Source organism: Podarcis cretensis, assembly GCF_951804945.1.
Source record: "Podarcis cretensis genome assembly, chromosome: 12".
Classification (NCBI taxonomy): domain Eukaryota; kingdom Metazoa; phylum Chordata; class Lepidosauria; order Squamata; family Lacertidae; genus Podarcis; species Podarcis cretensis.
This window is the reverse complement of record NC_137181.1, coordinates 33,262,795-33,281,783: the sequence shown is the minus strand read 5'-3', so window position 1 is coordinate 33,281,783 and position 18,989 is coordinate 33,262,795. Positions and strand designations below refer to the sequence as shown.

The window sequence follows — 18,989 nt, the reverse complement described above, 5'->3', positions numbered from 1 at the left end:
AGACAGCTGCCATTCATTGTAGGGCACAAGGACTATTTACATATGTCAAGAGCATTTTAATGGAAAACAAAGAGGTATAGTTAGCTCTATCCCACTTCCCTAAATGTCAGTCTGGAAGTGTCATTCAGATGAATAAAAGTCAGAAACAAGAGTTTACTTCAGGGGTGGGGAGCATCCAGAATTTGCAAGATTTACTCCCATCAGCCCCAGTCAGCCTGGCCAATAGTCAAAGATGTAGTCCAGTAAGGTAGTCCAGGCTTCCTAGCAATGGTTTACATTGACATCCGAACACTGTGATCTTTTGGCAGAATTAATGGTAACCCTATGTGCTCCAGTACCTACATAAGTAGCTCTGCCTCTTGGAGTGTTATCAGTTCTCCTGCTTCAGATGTTAGGCGCTAAATGGCTCCTTAAACCAAGGTTACAGTCGCCAAAACAGAATGCCTAGTTGCCATTTTTGGACCAGACGAAATTCATTCTGCTTGTGCAGAGAAAATATAATGGATAGAGTTCTACAGGATGTGTTGCTAGTGTCTGAAAATAGTCAAGATCCAAGGATCCCCAGGCATGCACCTCAGCATGGTAGAGACATCAGGAGCTATCCAGGCATCTTCTCTTGGGTGCAAGTGGCCAGTAGCCAGGTACAAAATGCGCCTGGAGAATTTCTAATGCTGAACTTGGGTAAGCTTTTTATAAATGCCAATTTATTTATTATGTTTATTTCCCATATCTCATCCAAGGAGCTAAAGATTCTCCCCTGCTTCATTTTACTTTCACAAACCTCTGAGTTACTTTAGGCTGAAAAAACAGTAGGTTGTCCATTGTCACCCAGTAAACTTTATGGCTGGGTTGACATTTGAACTCAGCAATGTCTCCCTGTTGCTAGTCAAACACTCTACTAATGTCATTAGGGTCAACTAAAAATATCACAATACAGTGAACAAGCTTTTGAAGTTCCCAGAACCACCTTACTACGTAGTGGTGTTTTATTTACCTCTAAGGATGGTAAAGGTAAAGGTAAAGGTACCCCTGCCCGTACGGGCCAGTCTTGACAGACTCTGGGGTTGTGCGCCCATCTCACTTAAGAGGCCAGGGGCCAGCGCTGTCCGGAGACACTTCCGGGTCACGTGGCCAGCGTGACAAAGCTGCATCTGGCGAGCCAGAGCCGCACACGGAAACGCCGTTTACCTTCCCGCTGGTAAGCGGTCCCTATTTATCTACCCGGAGGTGCTTTCGAACTGCTAGGTTGGCAGGCGCTGGGACCGAGCAGCGGGAGCACACCCCGCCGCAGGGATTCGAACCACCGACCTTTCGATCGGCAAGCCCTAGGCGCTGAGGCTTTAACCCACAGCGCCACCTGCGCCCCCCTAATGATGGTATTATTCTATAATTCCTTTGGGCTGTTCCAGAATAAATTAACACAACTACTTACTACAAGTTAACTCTGAATTAAGTTCCACTGATTTAATTTGGGTTAACTCTGCAGCATTTATCTTGGGGACTGGTGTCTGTGATCTAGTACCCAACCCTGTTGGTGCCACTTAGCAACAATTTGCACTGATCCCAAGACAGCATTATAAAGCTAAAACCATTAGAGATCTTGGCTACAGCTCGTGGTTAGTAAGAAGAGCTCACCTGTGATGGTCATTTCAATCAACATGCTAACCCTGGAGTTGTCATGATCCATGGCATGGGCATAGTCAGGATTTTTTTTTGGGGGGGGGGCAGGCCTTATTGGTCAGTTAGTTAAGTATTTTTATTTAATTGATGGGGGTCTGCTGCCTACTCAGCTACACCCATGGGCCATGGTGACTTCCGGAAGTTGCTGGACTCCAACTCCCCTCTTCCCTAATCACTGGTCATTCTGGCTGGAACTGAAGGGAGCTGGAGTCCAGCAATATCTGAAGGGCATCACATTCTCTACCCATGTGGACAGTGCATGCGAGGAGGCAGCACAAACGGCAGGGAGCAGCAAAGTAGCTAGAGCACTCCTCGCACGCCATAGCTAGCCTTGTCCTGTCCTGCAACCCAGGCTACTGAATTTCAGAGTGACACAAAGCAAGTAACTGGTCTCTGTGCTGAAACATTACATATGCATCGAACTGTAGTAAAAAAACTAGGGCAACATCCTTAACGTAGACAGTCTACAAGATAACCATGTCTAGCCACAACGTCGCAGGCATTAAACTGAAGGCAGTGTGACACCGACGGCAGCCACGTGGCTTCCGCTTTGAATCCCAGCCCTTTTTTAAAAAAATGGAAAGGCGCATGCGCAGAAAGAACGCAAGCGTCGCCCTCCCCCCCTCGTTTCTAAGAGGGGCAATTTAAAGGGCCAGCCAAACCCACTTAAAAAAGTAAATTTAATAAAAACTTAAAAAATGCCGGGGGCGGGAGAGGATCAACAAGTAAAAGGATGGTGGCTTGTTGAGAATATGTGAGGCAAGAGATCAATTCAACGGGGGCGAGCTATCCAGGCAGCCGGCATAGCGCGCCCGATGGTTTTTGCGACTCACAGCCAGGCTTGGGGGTCAAAAGTGAGGCGGGCGGCTGCGGCTGCTCGAGACAAGCCCCTTCTCCGTCCCTGGCGCGCGCGCAACAACCTTTTCTTCCGGGGTGGTGGGGAGGGGAGAAAAGGAGCCACAATTCGGATTTCCACCATGGAGCTGCCGGTGACTGATCTCAGGGAGGGCAGTTGCGGCGGCAAGGGCTCGGAGGCGCCTCGGGAGCGACGCCCGCCGGTGTCTGTGGCGGCGGTGCTCCCCGCCGGAGGAAGCGGGGAGCGCCTGGGCGGCTGCACTCCGAAGCAGTTCTGCGCTCTGCTGGGGAGGCCGCTTGTTAGTTACACGGTGCGAGCCATGGAAAGGTAAATAGCCGCCGCCGCCGCCGCCGCCTCCTCTTCCCTCACGCCAGCCTGACTTAGCGCGGCCAACGGCTTTTCCCCTTCACCCACGCATGCGCACACGCTCTCCAGGGCTGACAGGAATGGCGCGCTTACTTCACCCGCCCCCCCGCCTTCTGAGAGAAATAATAATTGTCAATGTGTAAAATACAAAGCAAGCAGTGTGGGTGTATGAGGGAACCCCCCCCCCCAAATATCGCATTTGGGCAACGTTGGGGTCGGTCACAATAAGGGTTTTTGCCAAAAATGCGGGTCATAGTCATGGCAACAGCACTTCACGCATCTGAGATTTTGAACACGACGCAGCTCTGCCTGGAAGCTTACAATTTTACCTCCTTATAAATATTTTAAAAGGAAGGGGAGTCAGAAAATCAAATTCAGCTCTGTATTATCTGCACACGTGAAAAGACCTATTGATTTCACGAGAATTCGCTTTCAGAGTCGTGCTTACTTACCTGCTGAATACAGGGGTGTTTATTCTGATTAAACACTAGGAGTTTTGCAGCCTTGATTCCACGGCTTTATTGCTAAGATGAGGGAGATGTTCAAAGGCAAGAAGTTGGCTCAGCTCACAAGCCCCACCTGCTTGGATCCCTTGTCCTATGGAGCCTCAGCTAGTAAAAAGTATTTGCAGTTCTGAGTGCTCATGATCACTAATGGAAGCTTAAACATGTGTTGTACTTATTTATCTTACACTTACACCCCACCTTTTTTCTAAGGAGTACATGTTGACTTGGAGGTCCCACTAACTTCAGGGAAGCTCTTACTGTATTTTGAACTGCAGCTCTGGAATTTGATCCTATGCAGCTGGGTACACCTAAGCTGCTTGAAATGAGTAGGCTTTTTCAAAGTATTCACAGGTTTGGTCTGTAAATGATCTTGAGTACAGTATGTAGCTGTCTATATCCCAGGTCATTTCATATTCTAGGTAATTCCAAATCCTAAAGTTGTAGGTTTGATGGGAAGAAAAGAAAAATCATTGCAAGTGATGTGGTTTTTTTTTTAATTAAAAAAATTGAATTGGAATTAGGGTAATTTACACTGGAAATTTTTATGATGTCCTAGGGAGTAATCTAATTTAGCATAACTGTGTTTAGTAAATGAAGCTAGTGGCATTGCCTAATATTTACTTGTAGTTGTAGTTGACATCTATTTACTGTTACTAATGAAATTATGAAATGGAAAAAATTATGTGGGGAAAATATGGCACTGAAACCCCTACATCAGTAATTGTAAGCATGTAAATAATGTGATGAACGGGGCCATAACTCTTTGGTAGATCACATATTTTGCATTCACTGGGTCACAAGTCCTTCTCCCTGTCAAGTCCTGGTATGGCTGGAAAAAGAGGCCTGCCTGAAAAGTTAGAGAGACACTGTCAGAGCCCACAAAGAATAGACTCCATGCTGTTGTACTCTTTAACTCCACAGTTAATATTTTGGAATAGCTACCGTCCCCATCCTGTATTTCCCAGCTATTCATGGCAGGCCTTTATTGCTCCAGCTCCTCCAACTGTCATTTTTCCGAACTGTCAGAAATGCTGATGTCAAAGCCTATACCCAGTTGGTGCAAACGGAGCCATACAGTCATGGGGCAGTACTTTAGTCTGGACTGCTTTCAATTATGGATACCATAAAATTTGGACTGCCATGGGTGAATATATAAAATAGGAAGGTATCACTTGGATACATTATTGTGATTGGCATTAAATCTGTTCCATGGCCCTGATTACTTACAAGCATCTCCCCACTTACCTGTGTTCTGCTTGCACGGTGCTGGGAAATAAATAAATAAAATCATACTTTACCAGGAAGTGGTGGGAGAGAGCTGGAGAGTCCTCGCAGCTTACAAGGAGACCCTCCCCAGAACCTGAAGAGGGCGGAGGAAGCCCCAAAGAGACCTGTGGCACAGTGGGGTTTTGTTTACCTAATAGCTGACATGTGGGGTAGCACAGCAGCAGCCACCGCTGCCACTTTCCTGTGTGTCCTCCAACCTCCAGCTGGTCCCAGAGCTTCTACTATAGATATTTTGGTCTGGGTTGGAGAGGGAACTGGAGAGCAGAAAAAATAGACGTTTAGAGACTTTTTAGAGGGTGCTCTGCACTTTATGCAATTTTATTTACGCTTGTGGGTGAAGGATCATAACCCCTGCATAAGTGAGGGGACGCCTGTACTCTAGACTCTAGAGTATTCCATTGAGAATCAAGCCTACCCCTGTTTTGTATAGCTTTTCTCTTTATCTGCATAATCCAGTCCAGGGTTCTTAGCCCCACTAGGGCAATAGTCTTTCACTAGCTGGTCAGGACTCAAAGCTGGATTGTATCCTGACCTAAGGTGGATCAGCCCAGTGGCATTACAGCATTACTTGCATATGGAGGTAAATTAAGGATCAGTGCTGTACTGCATGTATGGGCTAATGGAGCTTCTGAGTCTGAAAAGGTTGAACATTCTGCATGAGAGTCTGTTGGAAAGGAACTGGTTTATATGTGACTGAGGCCATGCATGCTGAAAATAGATTCCAGGACTGAGCCTGAAATAACATTGACTTAGGTTAAGTTTATTGTGTTTTGAAACAACGCAGTGCATGCTTACTACCCCATCTGTTGAATTCAATCTTGCCTTCTCATGTTCATTTTTAATAACATTCTTTCTGTCCCAGTTGTGTCCCATTTATGTTGCCTACCACCTTTTGTGGCTTGCCCTTAGCTTTTGTTGTTCCTCATAGACTGAATGTGTTGTCTTAATAGTTTGGCAGGTGCATAAATTGTTTTTTTTAAAAATTTTATTGTTTATTAAACTTTTACAAAATACATTAAACAGAAAAAAGGAAACATCAACACGCACTTTAACAGACGAATACCAAATAAAAAAGAGAAAAGAAAAAAACCAGATTCAATAAAAAGGAAGAGAGAAGAATCACAAAGGAAAAAAGAAAAAAAAGAAAACAGAAAAAAGAACAGAATCAGCGTTACCATGTTTCGCCATACAACAAACAAATTTACATACACTAGACCTCCGTCCAACTCGGTTTAGATTAGAAAAAACTTATAATCTTACTGCAGTTACAATTTTACTAGTCCCGTACATCGCAGGTGTTAAATACCGTCTATTGTGACATTAGTAGTTCCCAGATTGACTTCAATATAGCTTAAATATTTATTCCATTCGTTTTTTAATTTTGCGTTATTTTGATGCCTAATTCTTTGTGTCAGTCTCGCTAGCTCTATATATTGAAACAGTCTCATTTGCCATTCTCTGACCGAGGGGGTGTTGGGAGTTTTCCAGTTTTGCGCTAATAAGATCCTAGCCGCCACCGTGGCATACTGGAAAAATGTTTGGTCCTCACTTTTAATCTCCTCTCCAATCATACCTAAGAGGAACGCCTCTGGTTTTTTAGGGAAATTATATTTCAATATTTTCTTTAACTCCTCATAGATTTATCCCCAGAATCTTTTCACCACATCACAGGTCCACCACATATGGAAGAAGTTTCCTACCTTGGTTTTACATCTCCAGCAGGTGTTGTCTCCGATTTTGTACATCTTCCCCAGTTTTGCCGGGGTGATGTACCAGCGATACATCATTTTTTCCAAATTTTCTCGGAGAGCGGCACAAGCAGTGAACTTCATACCCTTCATCCAAAGTTTCAGCCATCTGTCATATTCCAGATTATAACCAAGGTCTCTGTCCCATTTAACCATCACTCCTTTCACTTTTTCATCTTTAGTTTCCCAGTCCAGCAGTTGTTTATACATTTTGGAAAGAAGTTTAGTGTTGCTTTCTAAAATTTCCACCTGGTATTTCGACTTTTTTTCACTCATCCCTAATTTTTTGTGTTCTTGCCACAGAGCGTTGATTTGGTGGAATTGCATCCAACCGTTTAACTTATCCTTCACCTCTTCATACGGTCTAACTTTCCACCCTCCTTCTGTTTTAACTAGGAGGTCTTCATATGTCCATCTTTCACCTGTCAAATTTAGTTTTTTTATTCTTATAATGTCAATTGGTGAGAGCCACCAGGGCGTGCCTTTTTCAATCAGGTTCTTATTTCTATTCCAGACTTCGAGTAACAAACCTCTAATAATATGGTTAGAGAAGCCTCTGTGGACCTTTCCTTTCTCCTGCCATAAATAGGCATGCCAGCCAAACCTATTGTTAAAGCCCTCCAGGTCTAATAAATCTGTGTTCTTTAGAGTGGCCCAGTCCTTTATCCAACAAAGACAGACTGCCTCATAATAAAGCCTTATGTTCGGAACTGCGAAGCCCCCTCTTTCTCTTAAATCCGTAAGGAGTTTAAACTTAATTCTGGCCCTTTTCCCTTGCCATATAAATTTAGCTAAATTTTTTTGCCAGTTTTTAAAGCATGTTATACCTCTAATTACGGGGATATTCTGAAATAGAAATAACAATCTTGGAAGGATACTCATCTTGATCACTGGCAGGTGCATAAATTGTAATTTTGCACACCACTACCCTGTGTTTGATTGTGAAGAATGATTTGGTCAGTGACCTTTTTGCCATGTGCAAATGTGCAGAAAGGAAAATGACTTGGATATTTGAAGAATGGTTGGGAACGGAGCGATGCTGTCACCCACACAAAATCAACATATTGGTTTAAACTGACTGTGATGAACCCCTGCAAGTGTTCCCTATTACATGCCAATGGAGCCTGAGGAATAGATTTATCACCATTCTCTCCAACAAAACCCTGTGGTGGTAGTGGTGGAAAAACTAGTGTGTGTGGTTAACACTGACTAATATTCCATTATCTCTAATTAATGCATATGAATGAGCATTGTTTTGGCACCCCAACTTATGCTCATTCATTCTTAGCTGTCTTAGCCCCCTACTTGTGCCACCCTGCATGTCCCTTCTCTCTTTCCATCTGTATTGGGTCTTTCCAAGAAGCCTTCCCTGACCCCATCCTGGGTGGGTTGCTTTCATTCTTTACAGATGCCAGAGGATTACTGTGTCTTGCTTTGAGCTTTGGCAGCACTTTATACAGTGTCATGCTAACAATTTAATTGGCTCCTGCCTCAATCTCTGGGACTCATCAGCAGCTAGTACCCTTCTTAGAAAACATATGAAAAGACCCCCCACTCCAATCATTTGTGGCTTCCTTGCTTTCCAGTATATTCTAATTGCAGACTTTCTTCCCTTTTCAATAGCTCTTTGATGGCATATTGCCCCAAACAGGCATCATCTAGTCCTTGGTCAAATTTAAAAAGGTGTCTTTAGCTGGAAAGATCAAATATCCCATCACCCCTGAAAGGGTACCAAGTGATGTACCCTTTCTGAGAGCTGGCGTCTTCTAAAATAAGGGACATCTGGAAAACATTTCAGCACAAAGTTGCAAGTTCCATTATGTTCCAGAATCTTTTTTTCTTTTCAAGGAGTTATGACCCATGATTAGCTTTGTGATATATTTGGATCTACGTCTTGATGAAGTCTGCTAAAAGACAGAAATTGATTCCATCTATTACTTTTTGCTTCTTTGAATGAAGTTATCTGCTTCATCGTCTTGATAAAACTAGTTCATGAATTCTTTCATGAGCACCACACACTGTATTCTTCCGTCTATTTCATAAGTGAAGCGAGCACAGAGTAGTACTGTATTGGGTTAAAAAATAAAAATATTGTTTGTGCTATATTCTGCCTTTTGACCTGCTTTCCAGAGCTTAATATACTCCTTAATATAAAACATTCAATTTAGCTTCTGTTTCAAAATAGAATGCATTCTGAAAACATGCAAATGTTTTGATACATTTTAAAGGAAAACTAACTATTTTTTTATAAATATTCTCTTTTAGTGTAATTTTTGAGCTTGCATTTTGGTAGAAATAACATCTACTTAGAAGTTCAGCTCTATCCAGTGGTGGTTTTACCTTGGTGAAAAGTACTTCAGCTCATGCACGGTCCCAGTTTTCACCAATCCCCGTTACCCACCTAAGGCTTCCTAAAAATATGTTTCTGAGGGTTGGGTACCATCTGGAACAGCATGGGTTATGGCACTGGCAGGAGATTTCTGCTGAAAATGGGTTCTGTGAATGAAAACACTTTCCAGTACGGCAAACTCACTGGGAAGAAGGATTAATTGTTAAATCACCCTGGGAGCTGTTGCTGTGTGAGGGAAATAGGGGTCTCCTAACATGGTTGGCGCTGTGGGTTAAACCACAGAGCCTAGGACTTGCTGATCAGAAGGTCAGCGGTTCGAATCCCTGTGACAGGGTGAGCTCCCGTTGCTCAGTCCCTGCTCCTGCCACCCTAGCAGTTTGAAAGCACGTCAAAGTGCAAGTAGATAAATAGGTACTGCTCTGGTGGGAAGGTAAACGGCGTTTCCGTGCGCTGCTCTGGTTCGCCAGAAGCGGCTTAGTCTTGCTGGCCACATGACCCGGAAGCTGTACGCCGGCTCCCTCGGCCAATAAAGCAAGATGAGCAGCGCAACCCTAGAGTCAGCCATGACTGGACCTAATGATCAGGGGTCCCTTTACCTTTAACACCTCTTAGTACCCGTAGCAAACATTAAGTTCCCAGAATTGTTGGGGGGAAAGCTATGGCTATATAAAGTGATATCTCATTCTTCTTTGGTGATCACTCATAGCCGTGTAAGATTGTCTTCCATGAAAACAGTGACTGTGGAGGCCAATTCTGGATCCACACGTCCTTCCACAGTGGGGACATAGTTTTCTGGGTGGGAGTTGATCATGGTGAGGGTTTGCCAAATGTGCCTTCCTCTTAGCTCATTTCTCCTTATCACCCTGAGTTCGTGCATCTTCAAGGTCCACAACAGCTTTGGTAAAGGCTGTTCTCCAATTGAACACTCACAGGCCAGTGTTTCCCAGTTGTTGGTGTTTAAACAATACAGTGGTACCTCGGGTTAAGTACTTAATTCATTCTGGAGGTCCGTTCTTAATCTGAAGCACCACTTTAGCTAATGGGGCCTCCTGCTGCTGCTGCTGCTGCTGCGCCACTGGAGCACGATTTCTGTTCTCTTCCTGAAGCAAAGTTCTTAACCCGAGGTACTATTTTTGGCTTAGCGGAGTCTGTAACCTGAAGCGTTTGTAACCTGAAGCGTATGTAACCCGAGGTACCACTGTACTATATTTTTTTATTAGATTTGCCTTGAGAGAGTCTTTAAACCTCTTTTGTTGACCACCAGCATTACACTTTCCATTCTTAAGTTGGGAATAGAGTAGCTGCTTACGAAGACAGTAATCAGGCATCTGAACAACATGACCAGTCCAACTAAGTTGATGTTGAAGAATCATTGCTTTGACACTGGTGATCTTTGTTTCTTCCAGTACACGGACATTAGTTCACCTATCTGCCCCAGTGATGTGTAAATTTTTTCAGAGATACCGTTGATTGAATTGTTCAAGGATTTAATTATTTAAAGTGGTATGATACTGCTTTAAATGTATAGTGCAGATGGGGTCATAGTTGGCAAATTCACTACAGGTTTCCCTAAGGCCATACCCTATTATACCCCAGTCATAATAGGAGAGAATCTTCTTATGCCTCTAGTAAATAGTATATGTCTAAGAATATTTTGTGTCTTAACAAATAGATTGCAGTTGTGAGTAAATTCTGGTCACAAAGTTGGTTATTTAGTTGAGTAAATGAGAAGATTTATGATTCGATGATCTAATGTAGAAGTTTCTGTTGGGTAAAACATAGTTCACTATTGTTCTGAACAGGTGAATTGTGTCTTGCTTTTTTTGCTAGTGTTCCTAAATGGCCAACAAGTAAAATTAAAGAAACTCTGAAATATACTTTTACCATTTTTTTTTACATATTTAGAAAAAAAAATACTCAAATATTTAGACATGTGCATTAAATAATTTTATTCAATGCCTTATAGAATCAGCTGGATATCTGATATTGTTGTGGTGGTGTCTCCGGAGAACGTTGAAGTAATGAAGTCTATTATAAAAAAATATGGTCACAAACGAACAACAGTAGCCGAAGGTGGAATGACTCGTCATAGATCGATCTTCAATGGATTGAAAAAATTTGCAGGGAGCCACCTTCTCAGTTCACCACTTCAGAAACCAGAAGTAGTAATAATCCATGATGCTGTGAGACCATTTGTTGAGGAGGACATACTTTTTAAAGTAGTTATGGCTGCCAAAGAGCATGGGGTAAGTACTGTAAAATCACAGAACTCTAATGCTGAGATAGTAGGTGGTAACACAGAGACAACTAACAGTGCTCTGAGTTTGGATGATCTCAGTGATCAGACTGCGATATAAGGGCTCAGGCACTTCATAAGGTATCCTGGACCCAGGTTTTAAGGGTTTTCAGTATCCTGAACCTGGCGTGGTAGGATAGGATAGGTAGGATAGAGACAGCAAGTATAGATTTTCTAGGAGAGATGTCACATGCTTTTACCATCTGACCTCACCAGCAGCCTAGCTCCTGCCTTCTGTGCCAGCTGGAGCTTCCAGACTAGGCTAAAGGGCAAAGAGCACATTACAGTAACCCAACCTTGAGTTTACCAATGCATGGACTACAGTGATCTGGTTATGCTGATCCATACAGAGAAAGACTCTGGAAATTAAGCATTCCAAGATATCCTAAAATGAGTTAAAGAACATTTAACGCTTTTTTAAATTTCTATGAAAAATAATGATTTCCTCTTACATTGTGTGTGTAGAGACTTCCTGGTTTTCTTTCCTTTCTTTTTCATTAAAAAAAACACAACCTGTCTGAAACTTCATACTAAATCACTCATGCAAGGAAGATGATGCTAATTTAGAGTTCAGGTTCTGCATACCATAAAGATAGCATAATTGTATGAAGTTTTAATGTTCTTAAAGTGGCAATTGATCAAGTAGGATATTGCACTCCTTAATTCCACTTGTCAGTGGAATAAATTACTTTATTATATTTACTAATCAGTTTGTTATTTGCCTGAAGGATTCAAAATGTGCAGCTTTCCAGACCTTCCAAATTAGGCCTTAATAAATTAATTATGTGAAACAATCTCCTGATAATGTTAGAATATAATTTTGTAACCAATTAGATTCCATTTATGTTTCGAGGCAATTTATAATTAAAATTTTACATTTCTAAAAACCACTATTTTTGTTGCCAATACAAGTTGTGGAAAGTAGTGGAAACAGAAGAAGGCAGCATTCCAAAGCCCCTAGCAAGTTTTTTATTGCCAACAATTTAAACTGCACCACAAAGAAAAATGCTTGCAGCATGTTTTCTTTAAATTGAACTTGTCAGTCCAGCTTGAAAGATAGAATTGAGAGACAGAGTCTCTATAATTACAAGTATTGAATTAAGTCTGATTCTTTCCTTACAATTATTGCTGTTTATAAGTAAAAAGTGACTCAAAAACTTTCACGTTTTCAAAAGTTAGAATTTTCCTGATTGTTTTTTGGATTTGTATTTCACATGAAACAGGCAGCCAGTTGAAAGATGAGAATGATGCTTCTTCATGCTTTCAAATAAACATTTAGTGTTAAATGTGAAATTGTACATTTTGAAAATAAATATTGATTAGGGATATAACAATGTGATTAGTTTGAAAAGAGTTGACTGCCAGAATACCCAGGTGTAGAATCTAGCTTCTGTTGAGTGAGAATTCAGGACGTTGTGTTTGTGTTCAGTGCCTGTGTACTTTTACTTAGACCAGGTGTATGTGTATTCTAGGGCTAGAAAAATCACCTTCAGAGTTGCCAAACTACAGAATTACAGAATTTGGACTGAAGGATCACATAGATAAATGGAAGCTCCATTGCAGATGAGCACAGTATATAGTATATATTGGCCTTACATGGAATGGAATTGCCATGCCCATAACTTCCATGCTTTCGGTGAATGAGTTTGTAAGCATCTTAACCCCAAGTTTTCTTGATCTTATAATTTCATTGTATTTCTTAAAGGAAATTCACTGAATGACATAGATCACCTTGGAGGGAGGCATCCATCAAAATCTAACTTAATTGTGGCTCTATATTCATTAACATTTATACTGTGATTTGACGTGTTGAAAATATTTATTTAATCATAGTAGTAATCTCTACATCAGTACTCTAAGAGTATTTCTCTTAGTTTTTATTATCTTCCCGGTATATCTTGTAGTTTAAGAAGTGTACTTGGCATATTGTAATCTGTTGTTATCCTCATGTTATGGGAGTGGAAGGTGAGACAGAGTGTCTATTGCAGCCCTAGAATGTAGTCTGCTGCAGTTATCAAAGATTGCAAATTGAGAGCATGTGACAAAGAGGTGTAAAACAGGTCACTCAAGGAAGCTAAGCTGAGCCAGAAACAGCAAATCAAGTGAAGCCATAGCACATCCTTGCACACACAGACAAACACACAAAAGCACTCTAAGGTGCTCACATGCATCTGGCAGTGTTTCACATATAAAAACAGACACAGCACTAATGTTACCTACCTCCTGACTTTTGTTCAGCCTTTTAGCCTGATGATTACCTTTTTTCAGAGGGCAGAGGAGGGACCCAACTTTACCTTTGTTGTTGTTGTTTAGTCGTTTAGTTGTGTCCGACTCTTCGTGACCCCATGGACCAGAGCACGCCAGGTACTCCTATCTTCCACTGCCTCCCGCAGTTTGGTCAAAATCATGCTGGTAGCTTCGAGAACACTGTCCAGCCATCTTGTCCTCTGTCGTCCCCTTCTCCTTGTGCCCTCAATCTTTCCCAACATCAGGGTCTTTTCCAGGGAGTCTTCTCTTCTCATGAGATGGCCAACTTTACCTAGGCAACATCAATCTGGCAATGAGCATGTACTGAATTAACTTACACTTAACTTACTCCTGTAGTATCTCTTTTCTTTTACATAATTTAAACTAAAAAGGAAAAATGGAAGGTACCCAAAAATTGTAGAAAACATGGAATCCCCCTGCACTTCAATGATAAAAAATTAACTGCTTTAATTCAGTCATTTTCCTTTTTTCGCTTTCCCCCCTTTCTTTCTTTTTGGTAATGTGGCTAGCTTAAACCCTTTGCCAGGTAGATTCGCTATGCCAAGTTGCATAGTGATAGGATGAATCATCTTGATTTTATTATGAATGGAATTCTGAAACAGCTGTTTTAACTATACAACTGCTCCTAGAGCAGCACAATAAGAAATTTATGTGTATAGATTTTGTTATACTTCAGAATGAAATTTTGTTGTTGGATATCTGATTTTGGCTGTATAGGTGACTGACATGTAAGATGAGACATAGTTTGGAGACACTGTTTCAAAACCGGCTGCACCTGCAATTACAATAGAACACCAGAACAATTGCATAAGTGCTGCATTAAAGAAAAGGAGAGGCTTTGTCAACCTCACATAAAGATACCCTTGTGCATATGTTTAGGATGAAGTTTCTGAGAATGCTTACTAAGCTTGTGAAGACATTTTTCATCCCCTAATTAGGAATGCTGTATGTTGGTTGCAGCAGGCAAATGTGAAAAAACAACAACTGAGCAGTTCTCCACTGAGTCTGTGGGACAGTTACCACTATATAGCATTCTAGTGAAAGATGGCCATTCTGTCATCCCTTCTATCAGTTGTTTATAAAATGCACTATTCCCTGGAATAAGCTCTAGATCAGATATATACTCAACCTTTTTGAGCCCAAGGGCATGTTTAGAAATCTTAGGGTGGTGTCCAACAAAGTAGTTCTGCTAGGGCATGGACTTTGGCTGTGAAACAGAATTTAACCTCTTGCTCCTCTCCCTGCACCCATCTAAATCTGTTCTGGGGTTTCCCCCCAGATTTGCACATGGGGAAAGGTGAGGAGGGAAAGTTCTGTTACGCAAGCAGAATCCTTGTGCTAGCAGAACTACTTTGATGGTTACCACCATAAGAAACTGTCATGGGTCTCACAAAATACTAGTTTCCTAGAATCACAGCTGGTGATGCTCACAACCCTCTACAACTCCCCAGAAACAAAACAGACAAAAAAGCAATCAACATCCCCCAAACAGGCAATCAAATAACCCAATGGCTGCCATGTTGGGGGCCCTAGCTTTAGATCATGGTTGTCCTAGGGTGGTACACTGTTTCAGGCTACAGATGAGGGCATTTGATAAAAATAAAAAAAATCACCTCTGTGAAATGCACAAACAAACCACTCGCTTAAAGTAGAAAAGAATCTATGAGGTTCTTCTTCTCCCTTCTTTTTCTATTTGGAGAGATTAAAAACACAACAACCTTGACATGGTAGAGTTCACTCTACTACTTCATTTTGCTGAACACGTAGAATAATAACTAGATGAACTCTATAAGAGCCAGCATTTTCTGGTTGTTATGCACGTTACTGTTTTTCAGAAAGTTAGTGCTCCGAGGACTATTTGCTCCTGGGTTCACTTCAAGAACACCACTTAATATACAGTCTCAGTGAAGGGTTTTAAAAAAATTGCTTGTGGGTGAATTTCATTGTTCTTTTAGATACTATTTGTATGACTGAAGGTTCCTTAGAAGCAAGGTTTTCTGCTGTGCTTCTTTTTTCTTAAGCTGCTTCATGGCTTGCACCGCCCCCCTCTCCAAGCCATACATGGAGGCTCCAGGGACTAGTTGAAAACATTCCTAATGCAATTAGTGCATGTCATTTCATTGAGAAGTGCAACTTTGTAACTTAAATGATCAACATCCTTAAGGCATGTGCCTTTCTTCTGATTTCTAATTTGCCTTAGTGCTATCACAAAATGAGCTACTGTGCTTGCACATACCTGCAGCAACTTGTTATCGGATAGAAAATGCAGCAAATGTTCTTGTGCAGTATTGAAAACTTAGGGAAAGCTTTCCTTCTTTCTTCACCAGTTGCAAGAGAGACAGCAAAATTGCTCTGCTTTGGTTTTGTTTGACATAGCAGAGTGGGCCCCTGCAAAATCCTTGAGTGCTCTATTGCTCCCCAAAGCTCACTGATCTCATGCAATCCTTCTCGTGCAGTATATGTTATTCGGTGTTTAAATTTTCAGGTATGCTTTGAACCTTCTAGTAATGTTTTGATTCTCTTGACTTCCTTTGTTGTTGGGCAAGAAGCCAACAAGCTGTGGGTTGAGACGGAGGAGGTCTGGTACAGCCTCTGGATCCTATTCCTGGCTTCCTTCAAATTTTAGATATTTCATTATAGTGCTCATTAGTGAAATATTATTTCCCCCAAGGCAGTCTAAAGGACTCTCCCAGTGATTCATAACTTGTGGGACACTATACACCATTCAGCTATAAAATTATGACTACCTCAAATCAGGCTGCAGAAAAACAGTTTAAGTGGTACTGTTTTTAAGTTATGACAATTCCAATGTTCTAAGAAATATTTCTTGTACTTGGACTCTCCCCTCCCCAATAACTTATTGTGCACAGAGAGCACAGTAATGATACTCATTGTAGAGTTCTAAACCTTTACAACTTCAAAATTCCTAGATGCTGCTTTTTAAAAGATAATGAAACCCTTCCTAATGGACTTTATGAACTGAAACTTATTTTTATTCCATACTTTCACCTTTTTAACTGGTTTATGAATCAGTGGAGCAGGTAGTATTTAAGGAGACCTGAGTTTCCGAAACTTGTTACTGTAGAAAAACTTTCAACAAAGCTTCTTTGTGCATGAAAGGATTTTGTTGGGTAAAACTAGGCTGTAAAAGCCAAAAGGAAACATTGGTCAATTTAGACTTAATACAGTAGAAAGTTTGGAACCTTGAATCCTCAGGAAATAATGCAGCTACTGACTAGAATCCAGTTTGCTTGTGTATCTGTTTTTGATAGGAATAGGAATTCTTATCTATTATGAACAGATCTTTAGAAATAAAGTTATGTAGCTTAAGAAAACCACTGTTTCTAAAGAAATAATTACTGCTCCTTAAAATGAATGCTTTTTAAATTTAGGATTTGATTGTAATTTTTCTAGAGTAGCTTGACAGAATCAGGACATTTCAAGAAATTAGAGGTGTCTTTGATAGAAATAACAAGTGAATAGCCCTTTGTAGTTAAAAAAATAAAAAGGATTGTTTAACTTTTTAAAAAACAATTTAAGAATTTTAAAGAAAGGGACAATTTTTTTTGGCATCCTTCACTTAAATCCACATTTGGAAAGTAACAGAGTGAGAGAGAGGGCTTGAACTAAAGCCAGAAAATTGAAGCAGGCAGAACAGCTTTGTTGACCACACAATGTCAGATGGTCAGGCTTCTAGTATATGTACCTTGTTAATCCAGAGGTGAAAACTACAGAGGTTGACATCCCTTCATTTCTGGGCTGAACTCCAGCCTTCAGTCATGAAGTTTCTAGCTCAAGCCCTAGAGTTCCTGTTGGATAGTGATTCCTTTTGCTTCCCTTCCTACAATGAAGCATTAATCATTCACTACCCAGCAAATCCCCTTCCGCTAGCTCTAAGAAGCCAATGTGGGCAAGGGGCAAGGGATTAGGCTGCACTTCTCTAAGCACTGGTCCACATCCTCAGACCACGATAATAAAAATGATCCAGTAGAGATAGAACAGGCCAGGGTTCTGGACACTTCCATTGGACTTGCTCTAACTGGTATCTGACTGTCCAAATCTGAGTGATTTTATCCCTAGCCTAAAGTGCCTTGCAAGTATACACAAGGCTGCTAAAGGGTGTCATAGCAATGCTCTCTTGGTCATATGGCACAAGCCCATTCACCACTTGGAAGAGCTCTGCTGGACAGCTACTATGGACATAGTGATGATGGAGAAGCGAGCTTTCTCCATTGCCATCACCGTATGCTAAGTGCCGTAATGCACTTTGGCCTGTGCTCAGTTGAAGCAGGCACATGTGTGTGGAACTTTTTATGCATAACTGTAAATTTAAGGCCAAGAGAAAAGCAGTTTTAACTGGAAATTAGGATTAGGATTTTCAGAAACATAGTAGAAACTGTGTAAAGGAAGAAATTTTGAAACAAAGACTGCAATGCTAACCCCACCCACCTGAGAGTAAGCCCCACTGAATTCAATAGAAATTACTACTTAGTAGACATCCAATTTTGTAATTATGCATTATAAATTTACATTGTGTACATTAAACCTTTGTTTTTAAAGTCTGCTTAATATGCACCATGGTGTCAGGTATCAGGTCATTGATTCAAAGTTTGCTTTAAGCTTCTGATTATCTATTCATTTTGCATTTCGGAATAAACAGATTAAAACTTCCTTCCTGCTGACCTTATTCCAACAAGTTCTAAAACTGGCCCCTTCCAGCTGGGTAAACAGCCTTAAGGATCTAATTTGCCCTCTTCTCTTTAATTCAAAATTATGTTAAATGTTCTCTTCAGTGACTCATGACATCATTCTCTGTTTTCACAGAGTAGTTTACACAGGTTCAACAGTTCATTCACAGCATTACAAATTAAGGAATTTAAGACTCTGGGTTGTACTGTCTTTTTTAACATTCCAAAACCACTCTAGTGTGTAACCATTCTGTCTAGGCCTGTTTTGTAGTCTCAATTGAATACCATGGACTATTTATTTATCGCCCACAAGTTTACCTTTTTACTGTACAGTGGTACCTCGGGTAAAGTACTTAATTCATTCCAGAGGTCCGTTCTTAACCTGAAACTGTTCTTAACCTGAAGCACCACTTTAGCTAATGGGGCCTCCTGCTGCCACTGTGCCACCGGAGCACGATTTCTGTTCTCATCCTGAAGCAAAGTTCTTAACCCGAGGTAATATTTCTGGGTTAGCGGAGTCTGTAACCTGAGGTACCACTGTACAAGATAGACAGACAAATCCTGGGTCAGAGTCTTGATACCCGCCACATTGGACTCCAAACAAGCACAAAGTATTGTTACCGGAAAGACAGCTCAGTTTTTGTCCCCACACTGTCATTTTGTCTTTTAGTCCTTCTTGAACATTAGTTTGTAAAGGCCAGTAAAGGAGTATTTGTAGGTCCTTTGACAACCTCTCCTTGACATGGGAAAGAGAGTTTCCCATTCTTTCCCTCACTTGCCAGGGGAACACCTGGATGCATTTAAGCCAAATCTCAATTTCTTAAATTGATCAAGTCAACGCTGCACCGTTTATCAAGCCCTGAGTTCTTGTGTGACTTTCCAGTTAGTAAAACTGGGGATGGGGAGAAGCTGTGCACCTGACTACTGAAATGAGCTGGAGAAGA

At 41.2% G+C, this 18,989-nt stretch overlaps 1 protein-coding gene across 3 annotated transcripts in view; it reads left to right on the top strand.

Moving 5' to 3' along the window:
• Nucleotides 1–1,376: 1,376 nt before the first annotated feature.
• Nucleotides 1,377–18,989, top strand: part of CRPPA (CDP-L-ribitol pyrophosphorylase A) — a 56,636-nt gene continuing 39,023 nt past the window's right edge. For 2 of the 3 annotated variants that reach the window (XR_013832207.1, XM_079947922.1), the window contains exons 1-2: nucleotides 1,377–2,863; nucleotides 10,760–11,039. Coding sequence is in view for 2 of the 3 variants with exons in the window: in XM_079947922.1 (XP_079804048.1) it covers nucleotides 2,496–2,863; nucleotides 10,760–11,039 (648 nt within the window). In the remaining variant the exon portion in view is untranslated. The remainder of the gene's footprint in view (nucleotides 2,864–10,759; nucleotides 11,040–18,989) is intronic. The other variant, XM_079947921.1, reaches the window with a different exon arrangement.